Raw genomic sequence first — 23,105 nt, 5'->3', positions numbered from 1 at the left:
GCCTGAAGATGTGGAACATTTTCAGAGCCTTAGAATTAAGACTCCTTACCACTCTCAGTTCCATCTAAATATTGTTGTATCATCCTCTCCTTGATCCTTTAGTTTAATCATTAAGCAATATTCATTGCAAGATGACTCAAGGGATTTAATGGTTTTGTGGTTTTACAATACCAGATCCAAAAAAAATCTTTGGATGCATTTTATTATTTGTGTTTAATTTGAGGTGTACAACCCTACTTCTCTTCCCCTGTTCCACAGCTTGGAAGTAGAAGTCAGTTTAAAGGTAAACGTTCGAGGCCAAGTTGAACCCTCAGTTAATTCCTCTTTTATTCGGGGACATCTGCTGCTGAGCAGCCTGCTTCAGTGAATCACTCCTCTGGCCCACTGTAATGGGATATGGAAACAAGTTCTTTGGAGGACACTGGGAGATACTCTACCACCTGCCCAAGGCCCCTGCATGCTGAACCTGGGCACAGAAGGACAGAGAGGATGGCTGACTTTTAGCACAACTGGGAGTGGAAGATAGGTTTTTAACTATACATGTAAGAGAAGGAAATTTACATTCTGCATAGTGTTTCAAGTATATTCAGATTCCACAGGTTCCTGTAATTTCCTAGATGTCAGCCTGGTCCACTGGCTGGCAGGGCAGCTTCCTGGTCACTGTGACCAGGAAGCAGCCTGCTCTTTGGGTTAGAGACAACTGAGAAGAGTTGTAGAAAGATCAGAAGGTGAGCACCGGAGGGGAAGGTTTCTGAGTTTGAAACAGTTAAGATGGAGGCATCTAGGAGTGGTGAACAAGGATGGAGAAGAGGGTCTTCAGAGGGAAGAGGGACAGGGCTTTGGTGAGGCCATCGACAGAAGGCAGAGGTCCCAAGTTGGGGGGCATGGAAAAGGCAAGTACCCAAGGTGAGCAAAGTTCTGATGAGAAGAGGATGGAGCAAAAATGGAATGAGCAGGAGGTAAGAACTCTGAATTATGCATAATGGTGGAGAAGCCAAGACAGATGGGACAAACCAGGGGATGAGTGTTTCTAAATCCCTGAACCACTTCACTAGTGAGTTTTGAGGAATGTGGATAAGCAAGGGTGACACAGATTATGGTACACATGTTTCCCCTGGGGGCCAGACTTATTATTTAGGGTGGAAACCTTTGATTAGATTGTTTCCACGGAGACTGATTCACTCAATTGTGGTTGTTACCTTTTGGTTAGATGAATTCCATGGAGATGTGACACACCTAATGTGGATACGGCCTTTTGATGGAGATGTGACTCCACCCATTCAAGGTGCATCTTAATGAGTTTTACTAGAGTCCTTTAAAAGGGAAAACATTTTGGAGAGAGTTCGGAGCTGACAGAGAGAGCCAACACAAGATCCAGATGTTTGGAGATGCAGAAAGATAATGCCCCTGGGGAAGCTGTTTGAAACCAGAAGCCAAAGACCCCAGAAGATGCCAACCACATGCCTTCCCAGCTGACAGAGGTGTTCTGGACTCATCGGTCTTTCTTAGGTTGAGGTATCTTTCTCTGGATGCCTTAATTTGGACATTTTTATGGCTTTACAACTATGAACTTACAACTTATTAAATCTCTTTTTTAAAAGGCATTCCATTTCTGGTATATTGCTTTCTGGCAGCATTAACAAACCAATTAAACTCAGTAATTCCTAAGGAAAAACTACCTTAAGGTTCTAAAAAGAAAAGACCAAATACATGGATCTCAGTTTGTTTTTTCCTTCACTGTTTGTACTTACTGTATTTGGTTTTGGTGTGAATGGAACAGTTCTCTGGGCAGTTTTCAGAAACCAGAACAGGGCTAAACAAATTTGGACAGCATTCTAGCTTGGAACAAACTCGTCTGCAGAAATCTGCTACTTGGTCTGATGTTCTTACGATTTTCACCACAGCCCTGTATGTTTTGCCTCGGTACCTAGAAAGGAAGGAAGGAAAAGCAATGGTATGACCAACTGATTATTTGGCAAAGGTGAATATTTTGTACAGCATATTCCACAAGGAGCCACTTTACTTTCTAACAGCAGAGTGTACTGTGAGTGATTTTCACTTTAATTGCTTCTATAGTTCCTAATGATCTCACAAACTTATCTTAAAGAAGGCTCTGCATTGTGCACAATACCTGAAATAATAGTGCTGAAACAGAATCCGCTGCAATAAAGACTTCCATTTAGCACATTCTCATTGTGCTATATATAACTGAACACCAAATATTAGTGTAGGTAATGGGCATAATTCTCAAACTGAAGATTACAAAAGAGAATGTACATTTTCCTGCTGCTAAAATATGTAATTTTTGAAAAAATGAGTGCAGAAGGTATCATGCTTCTGCCTTGAGGACCATGCAAATTTAGAACACTGAAGTAATACCATTGTCAAGATCTTATTCCATATTGTTGAAATGGGGGCAATTTCCATTATTCATAAATGGCATCTGGGCAGAAAAGTGATAAGAATGGCAAGCTGGTAAGCGAGGCCACATTCCAAAGGAGAGGAACACAATGGGTTTTAAAAGAAAAAGCAAACGAGACTGACAGAAAAATGCTCAGCAGCCCTCTAAGTGAGAAACCAGTGGAATCAGCAAGGATACCCTACCACTGAGACTAAACAAAATGGCTCTAGTTTAATCCTCACCAGACCATACTGGACCCCTGGTGAATTATCAAAGGTTAAGGAAAAGGGCTTCAGTACTTCTTAGGTAAGAAGGGGCAACGTGAAAAGATAAAGCCTTCAAAGATTTCTGGCCCCCTTAGGGTAACCATGGGTCTCATCCTCTAGGTGAGGAAAGTGAAAACTGTTGAGTGAACTAGAGACCTGCTCCCAGGGAGGTCCTCTGCCCTTGCAGTGCTCCCCTGCCACAGACTGGGGTTCCTCTCTCCAATGCAGTCCACCCAGCGGAAGGGCCTCACACTGGATCTTCACCTGCATACTTCAAGCGCAGGTAGGAGGGACAGTGTGCCAACCCCTCAACCCCAACTATGAAGCTGTTTGTCCTTCTGAGCATAGCTAAAATTTTCCCCTTTCTTGGTCTTTAGTCTGTTAAGATTTCTCTGGGGCCATCATTTGTGTTTTCCCTCTTCAGGAAAACTAGAAGGATATTGAAGTTTTCTACCAAAAGTTTTCCAAGGTACCATAAAACAAGATCTGAAAATTTGAACACCTTTTGTATTCACCCACAATGAATTTATTTTATGGTAGGGGAAGCCTAAAAATACAACTAATAATGCTTTACAGGGATGGTTACTTTACTCCCATGATATTTAAATATTAATTAAGTCTCTTCAGTCTTTTCCATGGCTGAAAGAACAAAGGAAAGTCCAGTGCTGTTTATCTTTTTTGAATAAGGCACAACTATTTAGAAAAACACGAAAATGCTACCACCACCCCATCTCACCTACCAACATGACAAAGAATTTAGAGGGGCTGGTGGCTGAGAATTTGGATTTCTGAAGTGGTGAGGGTATTGGCTGTGCCTGGGCTGATGGTGCAAACAGTGTGGTTGATGCCAGACGACTCTGTCCTTCCTGGCTTCTGGAATTCTGGTCCAGGCCAGGCAGAGGGTGCTTGTGTGACCAGACCCTGATGATGAGTCTCTAATGGCCTTCCCTGGGAGAAACCCTGAGCATGTGTTGCTGTTTTGTAGTATCCTCCGGGTACACTTTCAAGGCAGGAAGAGAGCATAAGGATGCCTGGAAATGGACTCTTCCAGATTCTGCCTGGGTCATTTTTCCTTATAAGCCAACTATGCATTCCTACTTCATTGCTGTAATAAATCTTAGCCAGGAGTACAACTATATGCTGAATTGAGTGAGTCTTCCTAGCAAATCTAAGAATGTGGGGTAATCTTGGGGACCTTAACTTTCAAAAATTACAGAAATAAAAATGAATATAAATGTGATTATCTATGTATGTGTGCATTCAGGTACTTATGCAAATATGCATTCAGGTACTTATGCACACACATACATATGTGTGTCTATCTGTTGAAATCCTGGGGGCAGTGACACCCTAATAGCCATGAGCCTACTTGAGGCCAGACCTTACTGTCTAAATACCAATTTGTACAAGAATAAAAAATAAATAAAATAAAACCTTGGAAAGATGGCTAATTCCAGAACTGGGACTGTGAAATGATGAGATGAGCTGGGACTATCTTGTGGGGTCAGAAGTGAAAAACTATCAAAGAATGATGGAGAAACATGAAACAGACATAAAGGCTAGCTTGATGCAGTTCCCACTGGCCTAATCTGAGACAATCTGGATGCCAAAATAAATGATGATAATAATGGATTATGATTTCAATGCAATATAAATGAATGGATGAATAAACTGAAAGCTTGATAAGGAATGGGATAAGAACAGTATCAAATTATCACTCCAAATACTACCTTCTCAGGGGAGAAGCCTGGCATGCATCATGTTAATTAAATGATCATAGCATCACTAGGATGAAACAAACTGAAATTGTGTGGTACCAGATTGGATACAGCAAGAAAAATGCAACATTTCTTCTGTGATATTCCTGCTGAAGATGCATAACCAGAATCCAATAATGAGGAAGCATTAAATAAATCCAAAATGAAGTGGCATTCAGCAAAATAGGTGGCCTATGATCTTCAAAAGTGTCATGTTTATGGAAGTCAAGGAAACATCTGAGAAGCTGTTCCAGATGGAAGGAGAATAAAAAGATATGGCAACCAAATGCAACATGTGATTCTGTACTGGATGCTTTTGCCATAAAAAAAATGGATAATGATAACTAGGGAAACTTAAGTGGAATCTTAGAGGAGATGGTGGTCATGTATCAATATTAATTTTCTTCTGTTGATGGTTGTACTGTGGCTATATAAGAGAATGTCCTTGTTTGTAGGAAATACACAATTAAATATTTGGTGGTAATGGGACATCATGCCAACCACTTACTCTCAAATGAGTCAGGAGAAAGAAGTGTACTTTATTCTGTACTTGTGGCTTCTCTGTAAGTTTGAGATCATTTCACAATAGGCATTTTTAAATGACATGATAGAAAATAAATGTACATTGAGCCATAAAGGCAATGAAATACTGATTGAGAGCCTGGGGGCAGTGACATGTTAATAGCTGTGTGCATACCTAGAAAGCAGATCTTGGTTTCTAAATACTACTTTGTTCAAGAACGAAAAATTAAATTAATAAAGTCCTCTTGGAAAAATGGCTAATACCAGGACTGGGACTGGGAAATGACATGATAACATGTAGGAACATTAAAAATATGCTATATGAAAGAAGCCAGAAACAAAAAATCATTTAATGTATGATTCCATTTTTATGAAATACCCAGAATAAGCAAATGCATAAATTCAGAAAGCCGGTCAGTGGTTTTCAGGGGCTAAGGGAAGGTAAAACAGTAAGTACTTCACAGGTATGGGAGTTTCCTCTTGGGGTGATGAAAATGCTCTGGAACTAGATAGTGTAATGGCTGTACAACATCATAAATGTACCAAAAGCCACTGAATTGCAACTTTAAAATGGTTAAAATGATAAATTTTATGTTTTATGTTTTACCACAATAGAAAAGGTTATATAAAAACTACATATACATTAAGCTTAATATATAATATACCTTACATCAAATAAGTATTTTTGAGTGTTATTGGTTTAGTACAGCAGGCACATACTTCAGGTAGTACTTTAATGCTGAGGAAAATCTCTCCGAAACACCCATTTCCAGCTTGAACCAATAAATTAGCTTGCTTGATCAGAGAAGGTTGACAAATTAAGGCAATTGTTCAAACAAGTTGTTTTTTTTTTCTTTTAAACAAAGAAACACTAAAATATCTCAAGAAGTTAGCCTACAAAGAAAGACAGGCAAAGGGCAGCTCTAAGTTTTTACCAGATGGCTGAGATTTATTGGTATGACTACATTTATAGAATACTGTCAGCTATATGTTTATGCTGGTTTGAAAGGATGTATGTCCCCTAGAAAAGCCATATTTTAATCTAAATCTCATTTCGTAAAGGCAGAATAATCCCTATTCAATACTGTATGTAATTAGATCATCTCCCTGGAGAGGTAACCCAATCAAGAGTGGTTGTTAAACCAGATTAGGAGAGATGTGTTTCCACCCATTTGGGTGAGTCTCGAATAGTTTACTGGAGTCCTATAAACTAGGAAACATTTTGGAGAAAGGAAGAGATTCAGAGAGAGCAGAAAATGCAGCACCATGAAGGAGAGAGTCCACCAGCCAGCGACCTTTGGAGATGAAGAAGGAAAACGCTTCCCGGGGAGCTTCATGAAACCAGAAGCCAGGAGAGAAAGCTAGCAGATGACGCCATGTTTGCCACGTGCCCTTCCAGCCGAGAGAGAAGCCCTGACTGTGTTTGCCATGTGCCTTCTCACTTGAGAGAGAAACCCTGAACTTCATCGGCCTTCTTGAACCAAGGTATCTTTTCCTGGATGGATGCCTTTGATTGGACATTTCTATAGACTTGTTTTAATTGGGACATTTTCTCGGCCTTAGAACTGTAAACTAGTGACTTATTAAATTTCCCCTTTTAAAAGCCATTCCGTTTCTGGTATATTGCATTCTGGTAGCTAGCAACCTAGAACACTGTTCTTCAGGACTCTACATTACTTGATCCTTACATATTGTTCTAGCAAGTATAGGCGGGGATTTGTAGCTCCACCTGCCTGACATGGAGGCATGGGGAGGGCAGATGCAGGTTCCGCATCACAGAACATCCAGGCGATGACGCAAAGCTACAATCCCGAACTCCTTACTCTGTCCCTTATTGTACTGAAAGTGAAAATAACACTTTTACAGTTTTATCTGCCATAAAAGGCTTTTTTTTTTTAAAGTAATACCAGTGACATAATTTTGTGGGCAGGCTACGTGAAGAGAATAATATAAGCATGGAATGATACCTTTTACTTAAAAACACTCAGCCACATAATTTGTTAAATATTTTTTCGGAGGTGATGGGGCAACACAGCTACCCAGCAAGACTTCTGTAAAAGATAAGGTTTTAAAAGCAGGCAGTACAAGTTCTGAGAAGAACATGTAAAAGGAAAATATCAGAAAGACAATGAAATTAGTAGACAGTAGAAAACTGTCTACTGTTTTAGACATCATGGGCATTATGATTCATCTCAGAAAGAAAGCAGGCCAAAAAAAAGGAGAAACGAAAGAACAGAACAGATCATTGGATTGGAAGTGATAAAGAGCAAAGACAATAAAAAAGATGGGGTGGGACAGGCAGAGTTGCAAGGAAGTTCTCTAGCAAGGAGGAGAACTTTTCAAGCGGTCCTCAGAGAAGAGAACTCTGGTTCCTTTTTTATTTTTAAGGACTGTTTCTGTTTCTTTCCTTAGCACTTTTGGATGGCTGAGGTTCCAGATAAATCTGAAAGTAAGAATGTAATTTTCTTGTCTCCACACAAGAAGGGAAATGCTAGTCTCAGACACATGTTTTGAAAACCAAGCCCCAAACAGTAAAGCAAGTCAAAGAAGACAGGAAGGAAAGAAGAGAGTGCTCTTTCCTGGGTGTCAGAAAGGAAGTGGGAATGGTCTTTCAGTCTTTGTCCCAAGAAGGAAGGGACTGAATTACGTGTGTGTGCATATGGAGGAAGACATATGAAGATGGAGAAGCAAAAGTGCTGGAGAAAAAATGGCCTCTTCTCTCTCAGTAGTTAAGAAGTGAGAAAAACCAAACTAGGTTTGAAGACAAAAAATAATACAGGGTGAAAAAGCAACACTGATAGAACATTCGTAATTCTCAAGCATTGTCCAAGTGGGATGACATCAGTTTGGCTTATGTTACAGCTTTCATCTTCGAAATGGCACACTGTGACCTTAGATAGGGTGGCGGTGGGAGGGAAGAAAAGATTCCAGCTCTTCAAGCTGCGTTTACATTCTTGAATCTTGAGGGAAGAATTAAAAGGTAAACCTGATAACTCTGGGGAAATAGGAAGCTTTGCATGCCATGAGGAAATTACTCCGTTCTAGCAATACTAAGTTATGGTTCTCTTTTTCTTCAAATTTTATATCTTCTTAATCACCAGACACTAAGGTAAGGCCATTGGTTCACTGCTTTTAAGTCTAATGATGACACTTATGGCCTCAGAAATTTCTCTCTGCTGCCTCATTTCCTCCATTTCACATTAACACAAAGCATGACAATCTTTCCTCGTCTCAATGAATGGAAACTGTACAAAAATGTGTGTGTGTTTTAGGAAAGACCAACTCCAATTCAGAATATCCTAACCCAGCTCTGTGTTTGAACTAGAAACTCAACACCATAATCTGATGAACTTAAAGTACACAGAAATGACTGGCCTGGTTCATATGTTTGCTAGGAGTGGAGGACAGCTTACATTTTTAGGAGTGCCAGAAGCATGGAGCTGATCAAAGCAAACATAAACTAACTAATGAACCAACAAAAAACTTCTTCAGGTGAAAAATCCCTCAGTTTGGGAATCCTTTTTTACATTAATCACTTTACAGCCAAATATTGCATTTGACACTGTCCATAAAATATGGAGATGAGTAAAAGGCAAAAAAAAAAAAAAAAGTGAAACAAATAACTTATGAAAATAAGAAACCAAAACAACATTTCCATACAGCTAAACTTGTCTCACTTACACATGTGAAAATCTACCTTTATCTCCTTGCCTCTGCCTAAGGGATAATGAAGTTAAATTCACCTGGAATTATATCATGATATTTCCTTTTTAAACAACCATAACAAAGGACGACTGGAAAAATCTATTAAGCCTCCAATATGGCTTTTATAAAGGTTATCACAAAAGCCATCCAAGAAAGAGTTAGTACCATCTTTTCTTTCTCCCAAGAAAATTCTACAACAATGTTGAAAAACCTATTTAAATGTCTCTAGATACATAGAGACATAGAGTAAGAGTTTATTTTATTTTCCTAAGGTATCGCCTAAATTCCTTCCCCTGAATTTCAAAATAACATAGGCTAATTTAGTACACTTAAATTCATCAGGAAGAAAGAATTTTCTCCTTCAGAATAGCTGAAAAGAATCATGGCAGCTAAACTATATTAGAATCTGCTTTTTCCTCTGTACTATAAGGGGTACATTTTTTCTGTTTAATTTATGTTGAAGATCAAAAATAGGAGAGACTCTTTGCACATTGTTCAAATATTGTAATAATTTCTTTAGGAGTAATATATTAAGTCTGGCTGTTGGATTAATAGAAAAATCATTGAGGGGCAAGTGGAGATGATAATGTTAATTTTTATGATATTTATAGGTCAAATACCTCTCCCAATGTAAGAGACAGAGCAGAGACAATACTCCATCCTCATGTGGAAGTGGGGCTCTTCTCTAGTAGAGCAAAAATATATAATCAGAAATCTCAGATGCTAAATGCGCTACAGATAATCTCATGCCCTTTCTTCCCATAATCGTAATTCAGCAACTCACACCCTGGACAGCTGAATGCCTTAAATGCAGTTCTCCTCTCTGCTAAATTAATTTATTCTGACAGATAACACTTCTAGGGCACCGGAGAGTGGAATGAGATGCTTCGGGACTCTGCCCCACACAGAAACTTGGAACAACCATCAAGAACAAGTAAAAACATCTTTCTCAAAGCTCCAGAAAACAGGGAAAGGATTGCAGTAACGGGGTGAGCAACAAATCAACAAAAGGCTACTGAAAAGCAGCAGGATCTCGGGCACCCTGGCTAGTTCCTCTCCAGCCCCCTTGCTGGCTTGGCATAGAGCTGGCCTGAGCTCCCAGTGCAGATCCCTAATTCTGGTTCTGTAAGGAAAAGAGTCACCCTTGGGCACATACTGGGAGTGTGTGTGGCTGGCCCAATCTATCCAGTGTTAGCCTAAAGGACTCACTGTTTCAGAGCTTGCCCTGAGTATAGGAAAGTAGTTCACACAGAGCTCTCCTACAGAACAAGCTGTGCTGCCTGGGGCAAGGGACTGCTGGGAGGACATCCGATACAGGGCTCGGGACTGTGAGGATGCTGTTTCCTAGAGAAGAGGAGACATCTGTATTCTTGTAAATGGGGGAATTCCCAGAGCCACATACAAATGCCCAAGACAAGAGGCATGTATGGAAAGGACCAGGGAGGACTGGAAACTTTGGCCTGGAGATATTCTCGAAAGTCATTGTTTGGGTAAACACTGAAGGAGACCACTTGCACATGTTCATGTGAAAATTTTGAGAAAGGGGTTTTCTTTCTTCCTTTTTGTTAGCTCCTGACATTCAAGGAAAGCTCTGTCATAACACTAGCTGGATACAAGCTTAAGGAACAGATGCCTCGAAGTCTAAATTCCAGCAATAACATATTGAAATATCAAAATGTCCAGATTTTAACAATAGGGTATAAAACATACAAAGAAATTAGAAGCGATGGTCTGGCAAAGAAGAAGAATAAAGCATTAGAAACCATCAATGAGGAGGACCAGACCTGGGACAAATCTGCAAAGACATTTTTAAAAAGGTCCTAAATATACTCAAAGAGCTAAAGGAAAAAAACAGACAAAAAACTAAAGAAATCAGGAAAACAGCATATAAACACAAAGAGAACATTAACATAGAGATGGAAATTATGAAAAGGACCAAATGGAGCTGAAGACCACACCAACAGAAATTTAAAATTTCCTAGAGGGGATTCAACAGCAGATTGGACCTAGCAGAAGAAAGAATCAAAGAACTTGAAGATAGGACAATTGAAATCATTCAGTCCAAGGAGCAGAAAGAAGAAAGAATGAAGAAAAGTAAACAGAGCCTAAGGAACCTGTGGGACACCATCAAGTGCACCAATATACAACAGTGTGGGAGTCCCAGAAGGAGAAGAAAGAAAGAGCAGAGACAATACTCAAAGAAATAATGGCTGAAAACTTCCAAAACCTAACAAAAAAAAAATGAATATATACAAACAAGATGCTCAAAGAACTCCAAACAGGATAAACCCAAACAGACCAACACTGTGGTATATTATAATCAAACAGGTGCCAAAGATAGAGAATTCTGAAAGCTGTAAGAAAGAAACAACAAGTCACATACAAGGGAGCCTCAAAATGATTAAGTGCTGATTTTCCACTGGAAATCACCAAGGCGACAAGGCAGTGGGATGACATTTAAAGTGCTAAAAGTCCCAACCGAAAAATTCTATATTTGGCGAAACTGTCTTTCAAAAATGAGGGAGATATTAAGACATTCTCACATAAATGAAAACTGAAGGAGTTTGTCACTACTGGACCAGTCCTATAAGAGATGCTAATTAGAGTTCTGCAGGTGGAAAGGAAAGGGCAATAAACAACAGATCAAAGCAGCACAAAGAAATAAAGATCTCCAATGAAGGTAATAATGGAGTAAAACTATAAATGCCAGTATTATTTTATATTTGACTTGAGGCTCTACTTTTTACTTCCTACAGGATCTAAAAGGCAAATGCATAAAATGCTATGATGAATCAGTGGTTTTGGATTCACAATGTATAAACATTTATTTTCTGATAAGAAGTACATCCTACGCCCCCCATGTCCGAATATGTATACCCCTGACTGACGGCATTTCTTCATTTGAGGACCTCTTGGCTAACAATATCCTCAGGATATTTGTCTGGGTTGCGGCTTTCATTACCTGCTTTGTAAATCTTTTTGTCATTGGCATGAGATCTTTCATTAAAGCAGAAAATATGACTCATGCTATGTCCATCAAAATTCTTTGTTGTGCGGACTGCCTGATGGGAGTTTATTTGTTCTTCATTGGCTTCTCCGACATGAAATACCGAGGCCAGTATCAGAAGTATGCCTTGCTGTGGATGGAGAGCTTGCAGTGCCGCCTCCTGGGCCTCTTGGCCATGCTGTCCACAGAGGTGTCCGTCCTGCTGCTCACATATGTGACGCTGGAGAAGCTCCTGGCTGTCGTGTTCCCCTTCAGCAGCGCCCGCCCTGGGAAGCGGGGGGCATCCGCCGTCCTCACCTGCATCTGGTTTGCAGGCTTTCTCATGGCCGCCATTCCACTTTGGAACGAGGAATATTTCGGAAACTTTTATGGGAAAAACAGATTATGCTTCCCACTCTATTACGACCAAACAGAAGATATTGGAAGCAAAGGGTATTCTCTTGGGATTTTCCTAGGTAAATCTGATTTTTCGCTCCTGGACAAATGCGCATTGCATAGACATACCGTAAATGTCAGCAAAGGTGAATGTGCCCATTACAGAAAGTAGATTAACGTAGTGAAGGGCATGCCCTTTAATGGAAGGTTCTTGCTACAGATTTGCAGTGTTTTTATTTGACTTTTTCTGATAGAGATTTAGGGTGGGAAATAACAGCATACATTCAGGATCTCTGTAGGCTCTTCCTATTTCCTGTAAGACTCTTTGATTTAATGTCCATCTCTGGTGAGTCAGAGCCGGAGGAATTCTAGCTAGTCCCTTGTCCTGTAACTATCAAGTTATTCAAACATATTTTTTTCAATGTTGTTATAAATTAAGTAAATAATAAGAAAATGCTGGAAACTCACTCATGGGAGATTATCTGAAGAAAATATCAGAAATGTGTGTTACCTTTGTTAGATGCAGCTACAAAGTCAGCCACATAAACATACTTTATGAAAAAAAAAAGAAGTACATAAAAGTGGGAGGATAGAAGAGTATTGGAACACAGTTTGCATTTACTATTGAAGTTAAATTGGTATCAAATCTAATTAGACCGTTACAGAATTATGGTGTCACATTTAGGCCCCTTGGTAAATACAAAGAAAATGCTGGAGAATATATAAGCTCACAGAGACAGAAATTAGAGTACAGATTGACAAGAGCAAGGGGCAGGGAGAATGGAGAGTTAATATATAATGGTGTAGGGTATCTGTTTGAGGAGATGGGAAAGTTTTAGTAATGGAAGGTGGTGAGGGTACCACAATATCGTAACTGTAATTAATCCCATTGACTGGAATGCTTGGGAGGGGTTGAGATGGGAAAGTGTATGCTATATGTATTTTCCCACAATTAAAAAAAAAAGAAAGAAAGAAGAAAGAGCAACTAAAGGGACCATAACAATTAAATGCAATACATAATCCTGGATGGGATCCAGCAAGGGAGAAGAAAGGCTTAAAAGGACGTTAATGGACATGTGAAAAACTAGAATATAGACTAAAAGCTTTATATCAATACTAAGTTTCTTGAACTTGAAAACTGCACTTCAGGTGGTTATATAAGTGAATATTCTTGTTCTTAGGAAATGTACATGGCAGTATTAAGTGCTCAAGCAGCATGGCTTATACAACCTATATTCAAGTGTTCAGAGATTGGATACAGACAGACAGAGAGGTAGGTAGAATAGATAAGATACATAGCATGATATGGCAAATGAGGCAAAATGTAAAAATTGTGGGTATGGGTATCTGGGCGGGAAGAAATGGGTACATGGGAGTTCTTTGTATGGAGTTTGTATTACTGTTGTAACTGTCCTTGAGTTTGAAAGTATTTCAAAATACAAAGTTAAAAAACAACAACAAAATAACAGCACTCTGCCCCTCAGCCAAATGGGAAATTAGTCAGCTCTGTCTCTCCTCCTCTTTGTACCAAAGTAAACAGCAAAGGTGTCAAGATCTAAAAGGTTGTCTTCTTACACAAGAAGGAAGAAGGTGACTCAACACACAGTATTATAATGGGAGAACTCCGGCTGACTGTAACCTGTCATTCTTAGATGCCCCTTTGAGACGCTGCTGCAATCTAGCACACCTGAAATCCTGTTTAGAACATTTTCTCATTATAAGTTGCTATGTAAGATTTTACAATGGAACTTACTGCCATATTTAATATAATAGTTAATGCTTTGCCTTTACAATATGCAAGACTGGATTGCACAATGTCTGCTTTCATTGTATCATGCTGGATTTAATAAAGGATCCAGTCAATGTAGTAGCATGGAAATGAGTGCAACCTTTGCAAAAAGAACTACCCTGTCATTTTCTGGCGTGAATTTCTGGCTCTTCCCCGAGGAGCAGGGAAGATTTTAATGGAATTTAAGATTCTTTGCGCTTTTACTATTTCTATACACCTCATTAAGCATTTCTTGGGAAAGAAGGAAAGGCTGAGTTTTAGTGCCACCTTTCATACAAAAAAAAGTTCTCTTTATTTACACAATTTATCTTTACCTTTTGTAGTTTGGCAGAGTATCGTTAGACTATGAATGACTTTTATTGGATCTAAAATTATAGAGATGCTCAAAAGAGACACCAGGAATGCTAAGTTGATTACAGACACCAGATGTTGAATAACGGTACAATATCTCAAAATCTCCACTCAATACCAGCATAATTTACTACAGAGGAAAATACTACTGGTCATATACAGTTTTTAATATTCCTAAATTTTCATATGAATCAGGTAGGCACCTTCTTACAAGGGGGGCTTACATACTCCCTAGCCACGGGAAAGTGGTCCAGTCGTTTTAAAAAAGCATCATTTCCCAAATGCTACACTTCAAAGATACTTTAGGAAATTGTTACAAAGTCAACCAGTAGAGCTACTGTTTTTGAAAAGCATAAATAAGTATGAAAAGCTTCTCAAAACACCAAAGCAATGATTAAACATCAAGTTATCTCAAGAAATTTATCTTTTTCTACATGTCTCCCAAATAATGGGATATAAACCCAATCAGTCCAGTTCGGACTCTCGATTGCAAACATTTAAAGCAAAGCCAAAGCATCCCCTTTCCAGTAAGTCTATTTCCAAAGAAAAGAAGACAGTGACTTCTACACGTCAACCCAAAGCCCACTGCCATTTTACATAACCAAAACTAAATAGATGTACTGGTTCCTTAAAAAACAAACAAATAAAAAAAAAAAACCTGTAAATTCCCAGAGTAGATTTCTTTGACATAAAACTCTTTGCAATCAAATATTAAGGATTGTTAATGAATACAATGTCACAACAATAAAGGATATCCTCCCTTTATAATTTTTTCCCTTTCGATCAAATAGTCTTGGCCTTGAACCACGGTAAGTTTTTATTCTGAATGAGCAAATTGGATGTTTACCATAATCAAGTACCTATTAAGCAAATCTCTACTTCACCTGAGGAGTCCTACAGCTTACAGCAACCCTCTAGAGCAAAAACGTCAATCAATTTGTAAGTAGGACAGAGAACCACAGTACAGCACTCCTGCAGTCTGCTGGGCAAAGTCAAAAAGAGGAACAGCAAGTTTCAGAGTCGCAGGCGAAGTATTACCCAACCCCTCGTTTTCCAGAATCGAAAGCACTTACTTCGCCTTCAGTGTCTCCTCCTGGAAATTCCAGTGTAGGTCTTCCACCAGCTGCAGCTCTCTCAAGACCCTTCCGGGCTTGTAAGCTGCATTGATGATCATGCTAAGAACCTAGTGCGAAAAAAAAAAATAACTGCGGTGAACTTTAATTGGAGCCATTCTTACTCAAACAATAAGGATTTGAAAACCACCCCTCTGACACTGAAGGAAGCCTCTGCTTGGCAACCGCCATTGGGCAAATGTCTGAAGGACCATGATTAGGTCTGACAGAACACTCTGCAGGCTAACACTGAAGTGGTTCACCAGCACCAGGATAAGACAGGTGGTCAAATCCAGTCCCTCAGGCCTGAAAGTGGGAACTGCTCACCGAGGTCGGATGGGGGAGACTGGCGGCAGACTCTCATGAACTCTTCCTGGCTACAGAAAATCGGAACCATTTCCTCCCAAGAATTTTTATTATTCTTCAACAGGACTACTCTTTGATAGGATGGGAGATGGAGCATTTTATTTTATTTTTTAAAAATGATTTCAAATGGGAGCAGTGAAATGGAGGTGATGTGCTCTTGCCAACACTTCTGGGTAGACTTCAAATACCTGTAAGGAGGGTAGCAAATCATTTGCAGTTAACCTGAGCATGTGGGCTCCATTAATGAATATTTAACACTGTCTGAAACGTCAGTGTTTTAAAGAATAGCTCAGCACACCTAGCACCATACAATATAATAGTTCCCACTTGGTCTGTGCCTAGGGTTATTTCTGAAAAACAAAGTACTTCTCATTTGCTAACTAAGAACTCAATTCATAAAAAAATATATTTTATACTACACAGACATTAGGCAACAGTCTCTTCTTTGCATGGGTAGTACCAGGCTGTGTTCCAAGGTACTGCATCTCCCCAACAAGAGAACACGGCTCAGCCAGGGCACTGAGAAGCACTGGCAATGCATCACGGGCAGCTTTAGTGTGGTTATGTTTTTTTGTATTAGAATAATCATCTGATTTTATTGTTTACTGTCAGTACAAGTCATAGAATCTGAGTTAAAAAATAAATCAAATCAGAATTGACTGAAATAAGGCCCAAAGTGCTTACCCAACAGACAATAAAATTCCAACCGCTTCTTTTCATTGTGTTTAGCTGAGAAAGCCCCAGAGCTACATGTTATTTGCTGCATATCGAAATGCATTTTGTGGCTGTGAAAAGAAAATGCCTTCTAAAGTTCCATTCAGTTTGGAATCGGCAGCAATTAAATTGTAAAAAGCCTCCAGCGTTGAATATTGAAAATGAGTATAACCAATGGTTTTTCTCAATGCCACAGCATTTGTATGCAAATCCAACAAGCTCCCTATAAAACTTTGGGAATTGTGGGCTGGATGATTTGTGTGTACGTGATATTGTAACGTATTTCAGTTACCCCCATGAAAATAACTAAGTAGATAGCCATTATACTATCCAGAATGAGACTAGTACACATCAGAGAATGTCAGAGCTCAATCTATTATGTTCTTGATCATGAGGATGGCTTGGAACCTGTCTGCCCCCTCCCCAAAGAACCAACAAGATCTCAAATGCGATGTTAACCCACACTCTTCCCAATAAACTGGTGTGTGTGTGTTGGGGGCAGGGTTGAGTGTCTTCGAGAACAGTGCACTTCACTGGATTTCTTGGGGATTCGTGAAATGTTTTTTGAGAACATACTTCTACATGTTAACTTCCGACAGTGTATTACAGCAGTGAGGCAACAGATAACCTTTGCAGTTGAATAGATGTGGGATCAAGTACCACTTCCATCCCTTAGAAGCTATCAGTCCTTGGGCAAAATGCTTAACTTTCTCTTCTCTCATATGTTCAATGGGGCACTGATATTTTTCTGGTTCATAGGGATGTCACATGAAATAATAGAAATAATTTCCTGGCATACAAAAGATATTTCAAAGTAGCATTCTTCTCTCTGCCAAATTATTAGAACTATCAGTGTGGCATCCATTAAACCATAAAATAAACTCTCCTTTCCCTTCAACCTTGCTTTACCCACTGGCCTTTATTGACATTTCAGTCCTGCACCTTTGGAAAATAATTCTCCTTAGACACTCCCTAGCTTTCTGATACTAGCTTCTTTTGAGAGCTAAACTTCTCAAAAACATAGTCAAAATTTTTTAGCTCTTTATCATCAGTTCAATTCTCAGCCTACCAAAATCTGGTCTCTTCTTCAATCACTACATAAAAATGCCTTGGAAAAGGTCACCAAGGACCTCATTAGTTTATTTTTCTTTTTTTTTTTAATTATTTTTTAAATCTTTATTCTATAATTTATTTTTTAGCATTCCAAATGAAAGCCTGTGTTTGTAAATAATTTATATAAAACAATTTCAAATTAAGGCAAACAAGGAAAAAATATATAGATACAGATATCAATGTTTCTTACATTCTAAATCTTAAACACTAATTTAAATACAATTTGATTAACTATCAAAACTATATACATTCTCAAAATAACAGGTAGAAGGTTATTAGAACATAACAACTTTGCAATAGTAATGATCTATATTACTGAACAGTTTCAAGTTTTTTATTTCAAGAAAATATAAAGATACAAATGTTTTTATAATTAACATGATATAACATTTAAAACCTATCTTATCTAATATTACTATAGCTACTTGTGCTTTCTTTTGGTTACAGTTTACATAGAACATCTATTTCCATCTTTTCACTTTCAATCTGTTTGTATCCTTGGGTCTAAGATAAAGCTCTGTGAGCAGCATATAGATACAATACATTATTTAATCCATTCTGTCAATGTGTCTTTTAACTAGTGAGTTTAGTCCATTAACACCAAGGACCTCATTCTGAAGTCTGGTAGCACTTTCCGCCTCCCTGGAACTCTGAGTCATCTGACAGGACATTCCACCCCCTGGTCCTTAAATCCGCTTTCTATTCCTACCTCTACAAGGCATAGGCACTTGTTCAGAAAATGGTGACTGGATGAGGTATGGGAGAAGGAGCAGAAGGATTATCAGAGGGAGGAAGAGAGAAAAAGAAGAGCAGTGTAGAAGCTGCTTGCATACTTTAGCAAGGACGAAAACATGCTACGTGGTAGGTTGAAACTGGGCACCCGGCTTGAACAGAACTCTTGGCCGTGGTCCACATGGTGGTGGGCGTGGACCCCTTGTAAACAGGCTCTTTTGAAGATGTTACTTTAGCTAAGGTGTGGCTCAACTGAATCAGATTGAGCCTTAGTCTGAACTAATGAAGTCCTTGAAAAACAGAATGAAATTCAGACAGAGGGAGAGAAAGCCACAGGAAGGAGTCAGAAGTCAATGGGACCCAGAGAAGAAGACCATAGATGCACAGATCCAACACATGTATGGATCCATGCATCTATCCATACATCTATATATCTAGATCTATGGTCCTTGGCTTCATGTGTCCATAAATCCACAGAGCCAAGGACGACAGAGCACCCGCAGCCAGCCCTAAAATGCCACTATCTTGGGGAGAAAGCAATGCCTTATTGATGCTTCCATCTCAGACTTCTTCTAGCCTCAAAACTGTGAGCCAATAAATTCCCATTGTTTAAGCCAGCCCATTGTGTGTTATTTGTTTTAGCAACTAGGAAACCAAAACACATTACAGAGTGTGACATACTAAAGTCCCTCAAAATGTCCATCTCCTTCTCCTTCCCTTTCATGTATAATTTTAGTAAGAGTATACACATCAAATAGGATTTTTTTTCTGTTCACTTTATGAAATCATGCTATTGGGTTATTTCCTTTTATATTCCCTCCCATGAAAACTTCTCACAAAACACCAGAAGTAACTTAGGTATTTCCAATCCCAACTACATAATCTGATTAAGGTAATAACCATATTGAAAGGGCAAGGAACCACTTCAGAGGAAGATAATTTTTTTAAGTGTCAAAATTCGAAACCCATTTCAGAATGCAAATGTGGCACCCGCATCTTGAGTGAGACAGACATAATGGTATGTAATAGAGTCACGCCTTTGAAGGTTAGTAATCTTCTGATTTTGGTGACCTAAGAGAGAGGTCTTTACATGTAGACCCTTACGGGCAGACTAGCTCCCAGAAAATGTGACAGAATTCTTTCTCAGGAAAAGGATGTGGACCCAAAAGAAGCCTTCATTCACCGTTCACTCTATATTTCAACAGGTTCTTCTGCTGCTTCTTTGCATGGTTCATGGTTACAATTAGCTTTTCACAGAAATAAGGAGGCATCAAAGGCCCCAGTGGACCTAAAGGATTTCTTTTCAATTTCAAAATCAGATCAATGTAGCTAACTTTTATGAACCATTTTTATTTTTAAAGTAGAATGATAAAGAATTTTACCTGCTTAATTAGTCATTTCTCAGTAAAGAGTGTCTCCCTAGTGAACAGGATCTTATGTGGAAAGTTGCAAGAGGAAAAAAATTGAGAAAAGATACAGATTTCAACACAGCTGGCACTGGCTATTAGATCCAATTCCCATCAGGCTGCAGAGCAGAGTTTTTATTTTTTGTTAAATAGAGAGTAAATGGAGAATGTTGACTTTAAGATGTTTCCTTTGGAAAAGGAGAGTCTGGGAGACTTTTAGAAGAATAACAGCAGTTGTGCCTTTTTTCCCCCTGAATTATATCACACTTACCCTACATATTATGGGTCTATTGAGACAATGATGTATGGGAGCATTACTTATTTCACTCTTACCCATGTAAATGCCACCAACACTTGAAATAAGGGAAAATGCTTGCAAGAAAAGACAGGAGCTACAAGAGTCTTTTCTTCTCTTTAGTGCATACACCAGTCTTCCAGTGAAGCCAGAGAAAGCATGAAGCTGGCTTTGAAAAGGAAACAACACAAAGGACTCAAAGTGATTTATTCCTTCAAGGTAGTATTTTCATTTTGGATTCTTGAAAACAGAAGACTCTATGCATGTGCCAAGATCAAAGTAATTGCTGTATCAAATGGTAGAACTCCCTTACTATTATCTCATCCCAACGATCATAGCCATCTCTTCTTTTGTTGTTAGGTACAAAATTCTAATCACAACAATAATCATCTGAACTATTTTATCAAGTCTAGAATTTGACTGCTTTGGCCAACATTGACTGTAGTCTGCCTTTATTTAGATTCTGAATGTGTCGCTGACCTCCCCTAGCCTGCTCATGGCCTTGGGAGAAGGCACTCCTGGTAATGCCACACTCTCTTTGCCTCAGTGGCAAGGTCACATTGGGAAGTCCCACTGGGCTCTGCTTCTCCAAGGAGACCATCTTCTCCCATGTCCTGACACCACTCTCTGCTTCCTTGCTTCCCAAAAAAGAGACTATAATTGTCAGGAATTTTCTACCTCCTACTAGAAGACTGACAGGAGAATCCCATTTGTGCCTACCTCACTTATTTTAGTCAGCAGAAACCTGAAACTCCTAAAACAGCCCTCCTACCCAGAACTGGATTCTGTAGGCTCTAGTCCCACCCTGTCTCAAATCCTGCCCCCTCCCCAAACCTTTCCATTCGAACTCATGCTCCTGAACCACTTTTGGGAATGTCAGGTTTTGTTTACCTTGCTGTTTCTCCTTGTCTCTCCTACATCATTAGTTTTCTTCCTCCCTACTGAATCATTCCTCCTAGCACATACATTTGCGGTAATATCTCCCACATTAAAAAACAAAAACAACCCTCCCTGCATCTCTCATCTCCCTTCAACTAACAACTCATTTCTCCACTGTTTTTATAGTAAAACTCTATACTCCCAGCCTCTTCTTTGTCTCCTCCGTTCTTGTCTGAATCCAATCCAATGGGGCTTCCAGGTCCAGGACTCCTTGAACTTAGTCTTACCAAGATCACCTGTGATATCTACGTTGCTAAACAATGGCAATTCTCAGGTCTTTTCTTAGTCTACTCTGTGAAGTAACATGTGATACCATCTGCCATCCCCTCCTCTAAGGGCTTCTCTTGGTTTGCTGGTAGCTTTTGGTGAGTATCTTGATGAGTCATTCTAATTCTCTCCAACTCAAATAAGGAGATGGTCCAGGTCCAGTCCTTGGCACTTTTCTCTACAGTCTCTACATTTTCTGTCTACATTCACTCCTTGATGGGTCTGGATTTAAACTCTATACAGACACTAGCAAATTCGTAACCAAATTTATATCTCCATTCCAGACTTCTCCCTGAACTCCAGACTCAATACTCGGATGCTTCATGGTCAAAGTTAGTTTGTCCAAAACACAGATTTAATCTGTCCTATGGGTTCCTTCTTCTCTACAACTTTCCTTGCTGACTGCTGAGGCCAAACTTTGGAGGGTTCCTTGAATTCTCTATTACTCTCACAGCCCATATCCCATTCATCAGGAAACGTTCCCTTGCAATTCCACCTTCAAATGCACCCGCATCCAGAGGCTTCTCACCGCTTGTACTACCACCACCCAGGTGCAAGCAACTGTCTGGGCTATCATCACTTTTATGCTTGGGCTTTTGCAATTGCTTCAAGAGGGTTCACCCTGCTTATACCCTTATCCTCCTAGAGTCTCTCTCCTACATACAATAATCAGCATGATTCTTTGAAATTTGAAGTCAAATTAGCCATTCCCCAACTTACAACTCTTCAAAGCTTTCTCTCTCATTGAGAACAAAATCCAAAGTACTTACCTTAGCCATTGAGGGCCTACATGAACTGGCTTCACATAATCTCTCTGACCTCTCTCCTTTGTCTTCTTGCCCACTTGGCTCCAGCCACACATCCCCAACTGCCCTTAGGACATGCCTCACACATCCTTGCCTCTTGAGGCCTTCGCTCTCACCTTATCTGTTTGGATTGTTCCTCCTGAGATAGCCTTATAGCCCATCTCTCTCCTCATTCAGGTCTGTACTCACTGAGTCCCTTATTAGTGTAGCCTCCCTTGGACACCTTCTATATTATAGCACCTTTCTCCCATTATTCTCTGGCTCTTTAACAAGTTTATTTTCTTCATAATGTCTACAATCTGACCTACTATTTATTTACTGGTTTGTTTGTTCACTGTCTGCCTCTTCCGGAACACAAGCCCCACTTTTTGCTTGCTGCTTATTCAAAGTAGCTAAAATTCTATCTGGCCAAAGCAGGTGCTCAATAAATATTGTTTTGAATTTATTCAATGAATTTCAATATGAGCACAGAAATTAGATTACGTTCTCCAACCATCTAAAGAGTAATAACTCATTCACTCTGAGAATTTATTTGAGAGTATAAAAATCTATCGGAATGGAGGCCCAAGAGATATCAATTTTTACTATTTTTCATTGCTGTAAAATCCTATCCTCTTATGTGACCATAAAGTTCAACAAAAGTATCTTGTCTCCTTCACGGGCACATAATAAATCCTTAGCAAAACACTATTTTCCTCACTTTTCCTTTGCCAACCTTCCCAGACATTATCCAGTGCCTTGCTACTTTCCGTATCACAGAACTAGTATGTTTGCTGTAGCTTATACCTACCCATGAGCTGGATACATACACCTAATGGGAACATATTCTTAATGGGTTAGCGAACATTAATGGCAACAAAAACACAACAGAGTATCTTCAAGAGATATGTCCACATAGTTCTTTGATTTTGATGAATGATTCAACTGGTTGATAGCTATGCGAGACTTTTCCTGCATCAAATATTACCTGGAAAGAGTAAGTCCTTGATATGTGGCCAAGTTTCCCACAGCCTCAGTACCAGCTTGCCTCAATGCCATTGCTCTAGATATGTCCATTATGAAGAATAAAAGCTATCCTCATCAGTAGAACATCATCATTTGTAAACAGTTAAAGCAACATTGGATTTCTTACTTTCTAGGTTTCCACAATAAGGTTTCCTAGGTTTTTAGAATTTGTTGAGA

At 39.3% G+C, this 23,105-nt stretch overlaps 1 protein-coding gene across 10 annotated transcripts in view; it reads right to left on the bottom strand.

Annotated features, from left to right (window-relative positions):
- The window catches only part of SFMBT2 (Scm like with four mbt domains 2), a 260,454-nt gene that overhangs the window by 25,659 nt on the left and 211,690 nt on the right, over positions 1 to 23,105 (bottom strand). For all 10 annotated transcript variants that reach the window (XM_077169475.1, XM_077169466.1, XM_077169470.1 and 7 more), the window contains 2 exons: positions 15,247 to 15,356; positions 1,752 to 1,927 (listed from right to left, as the gene is read on the bottom strand). In XM_077169475.1, the coding sequence (XP_077025590.1) occupies positions 1,752 to 1,927; positions 15,247 to 15,356 (286 nt within the window). The remainder of the gene's footprint in view (positions 1 to 1,751; positions 1,928 to 15,246; positions 15,357 to 23,105) is intronic.

The sequence above is a fragment of the Tamandua tetradactyla genome, chromosome 7 (genome assembly GCF_023851605.1).
Source record: "Tamandua tetradactyla isolate mTamTet1 chromosome 7, mTamTet1.pri, whole genome shotgun sequence".
In the NCBI taxonomy this organism is placed as follows: domain Eukaryota; kingdom Metazoa; phylum Chordata; class Mammalia; order Pilosa; family Myrmecophagidae; genus Tamandua; species Tamandua tetradactyla.
Note: the sequence above shows the minus strand (reverse complement) of the source record. Positions and strands in the feature narration are given on the sequence as shown.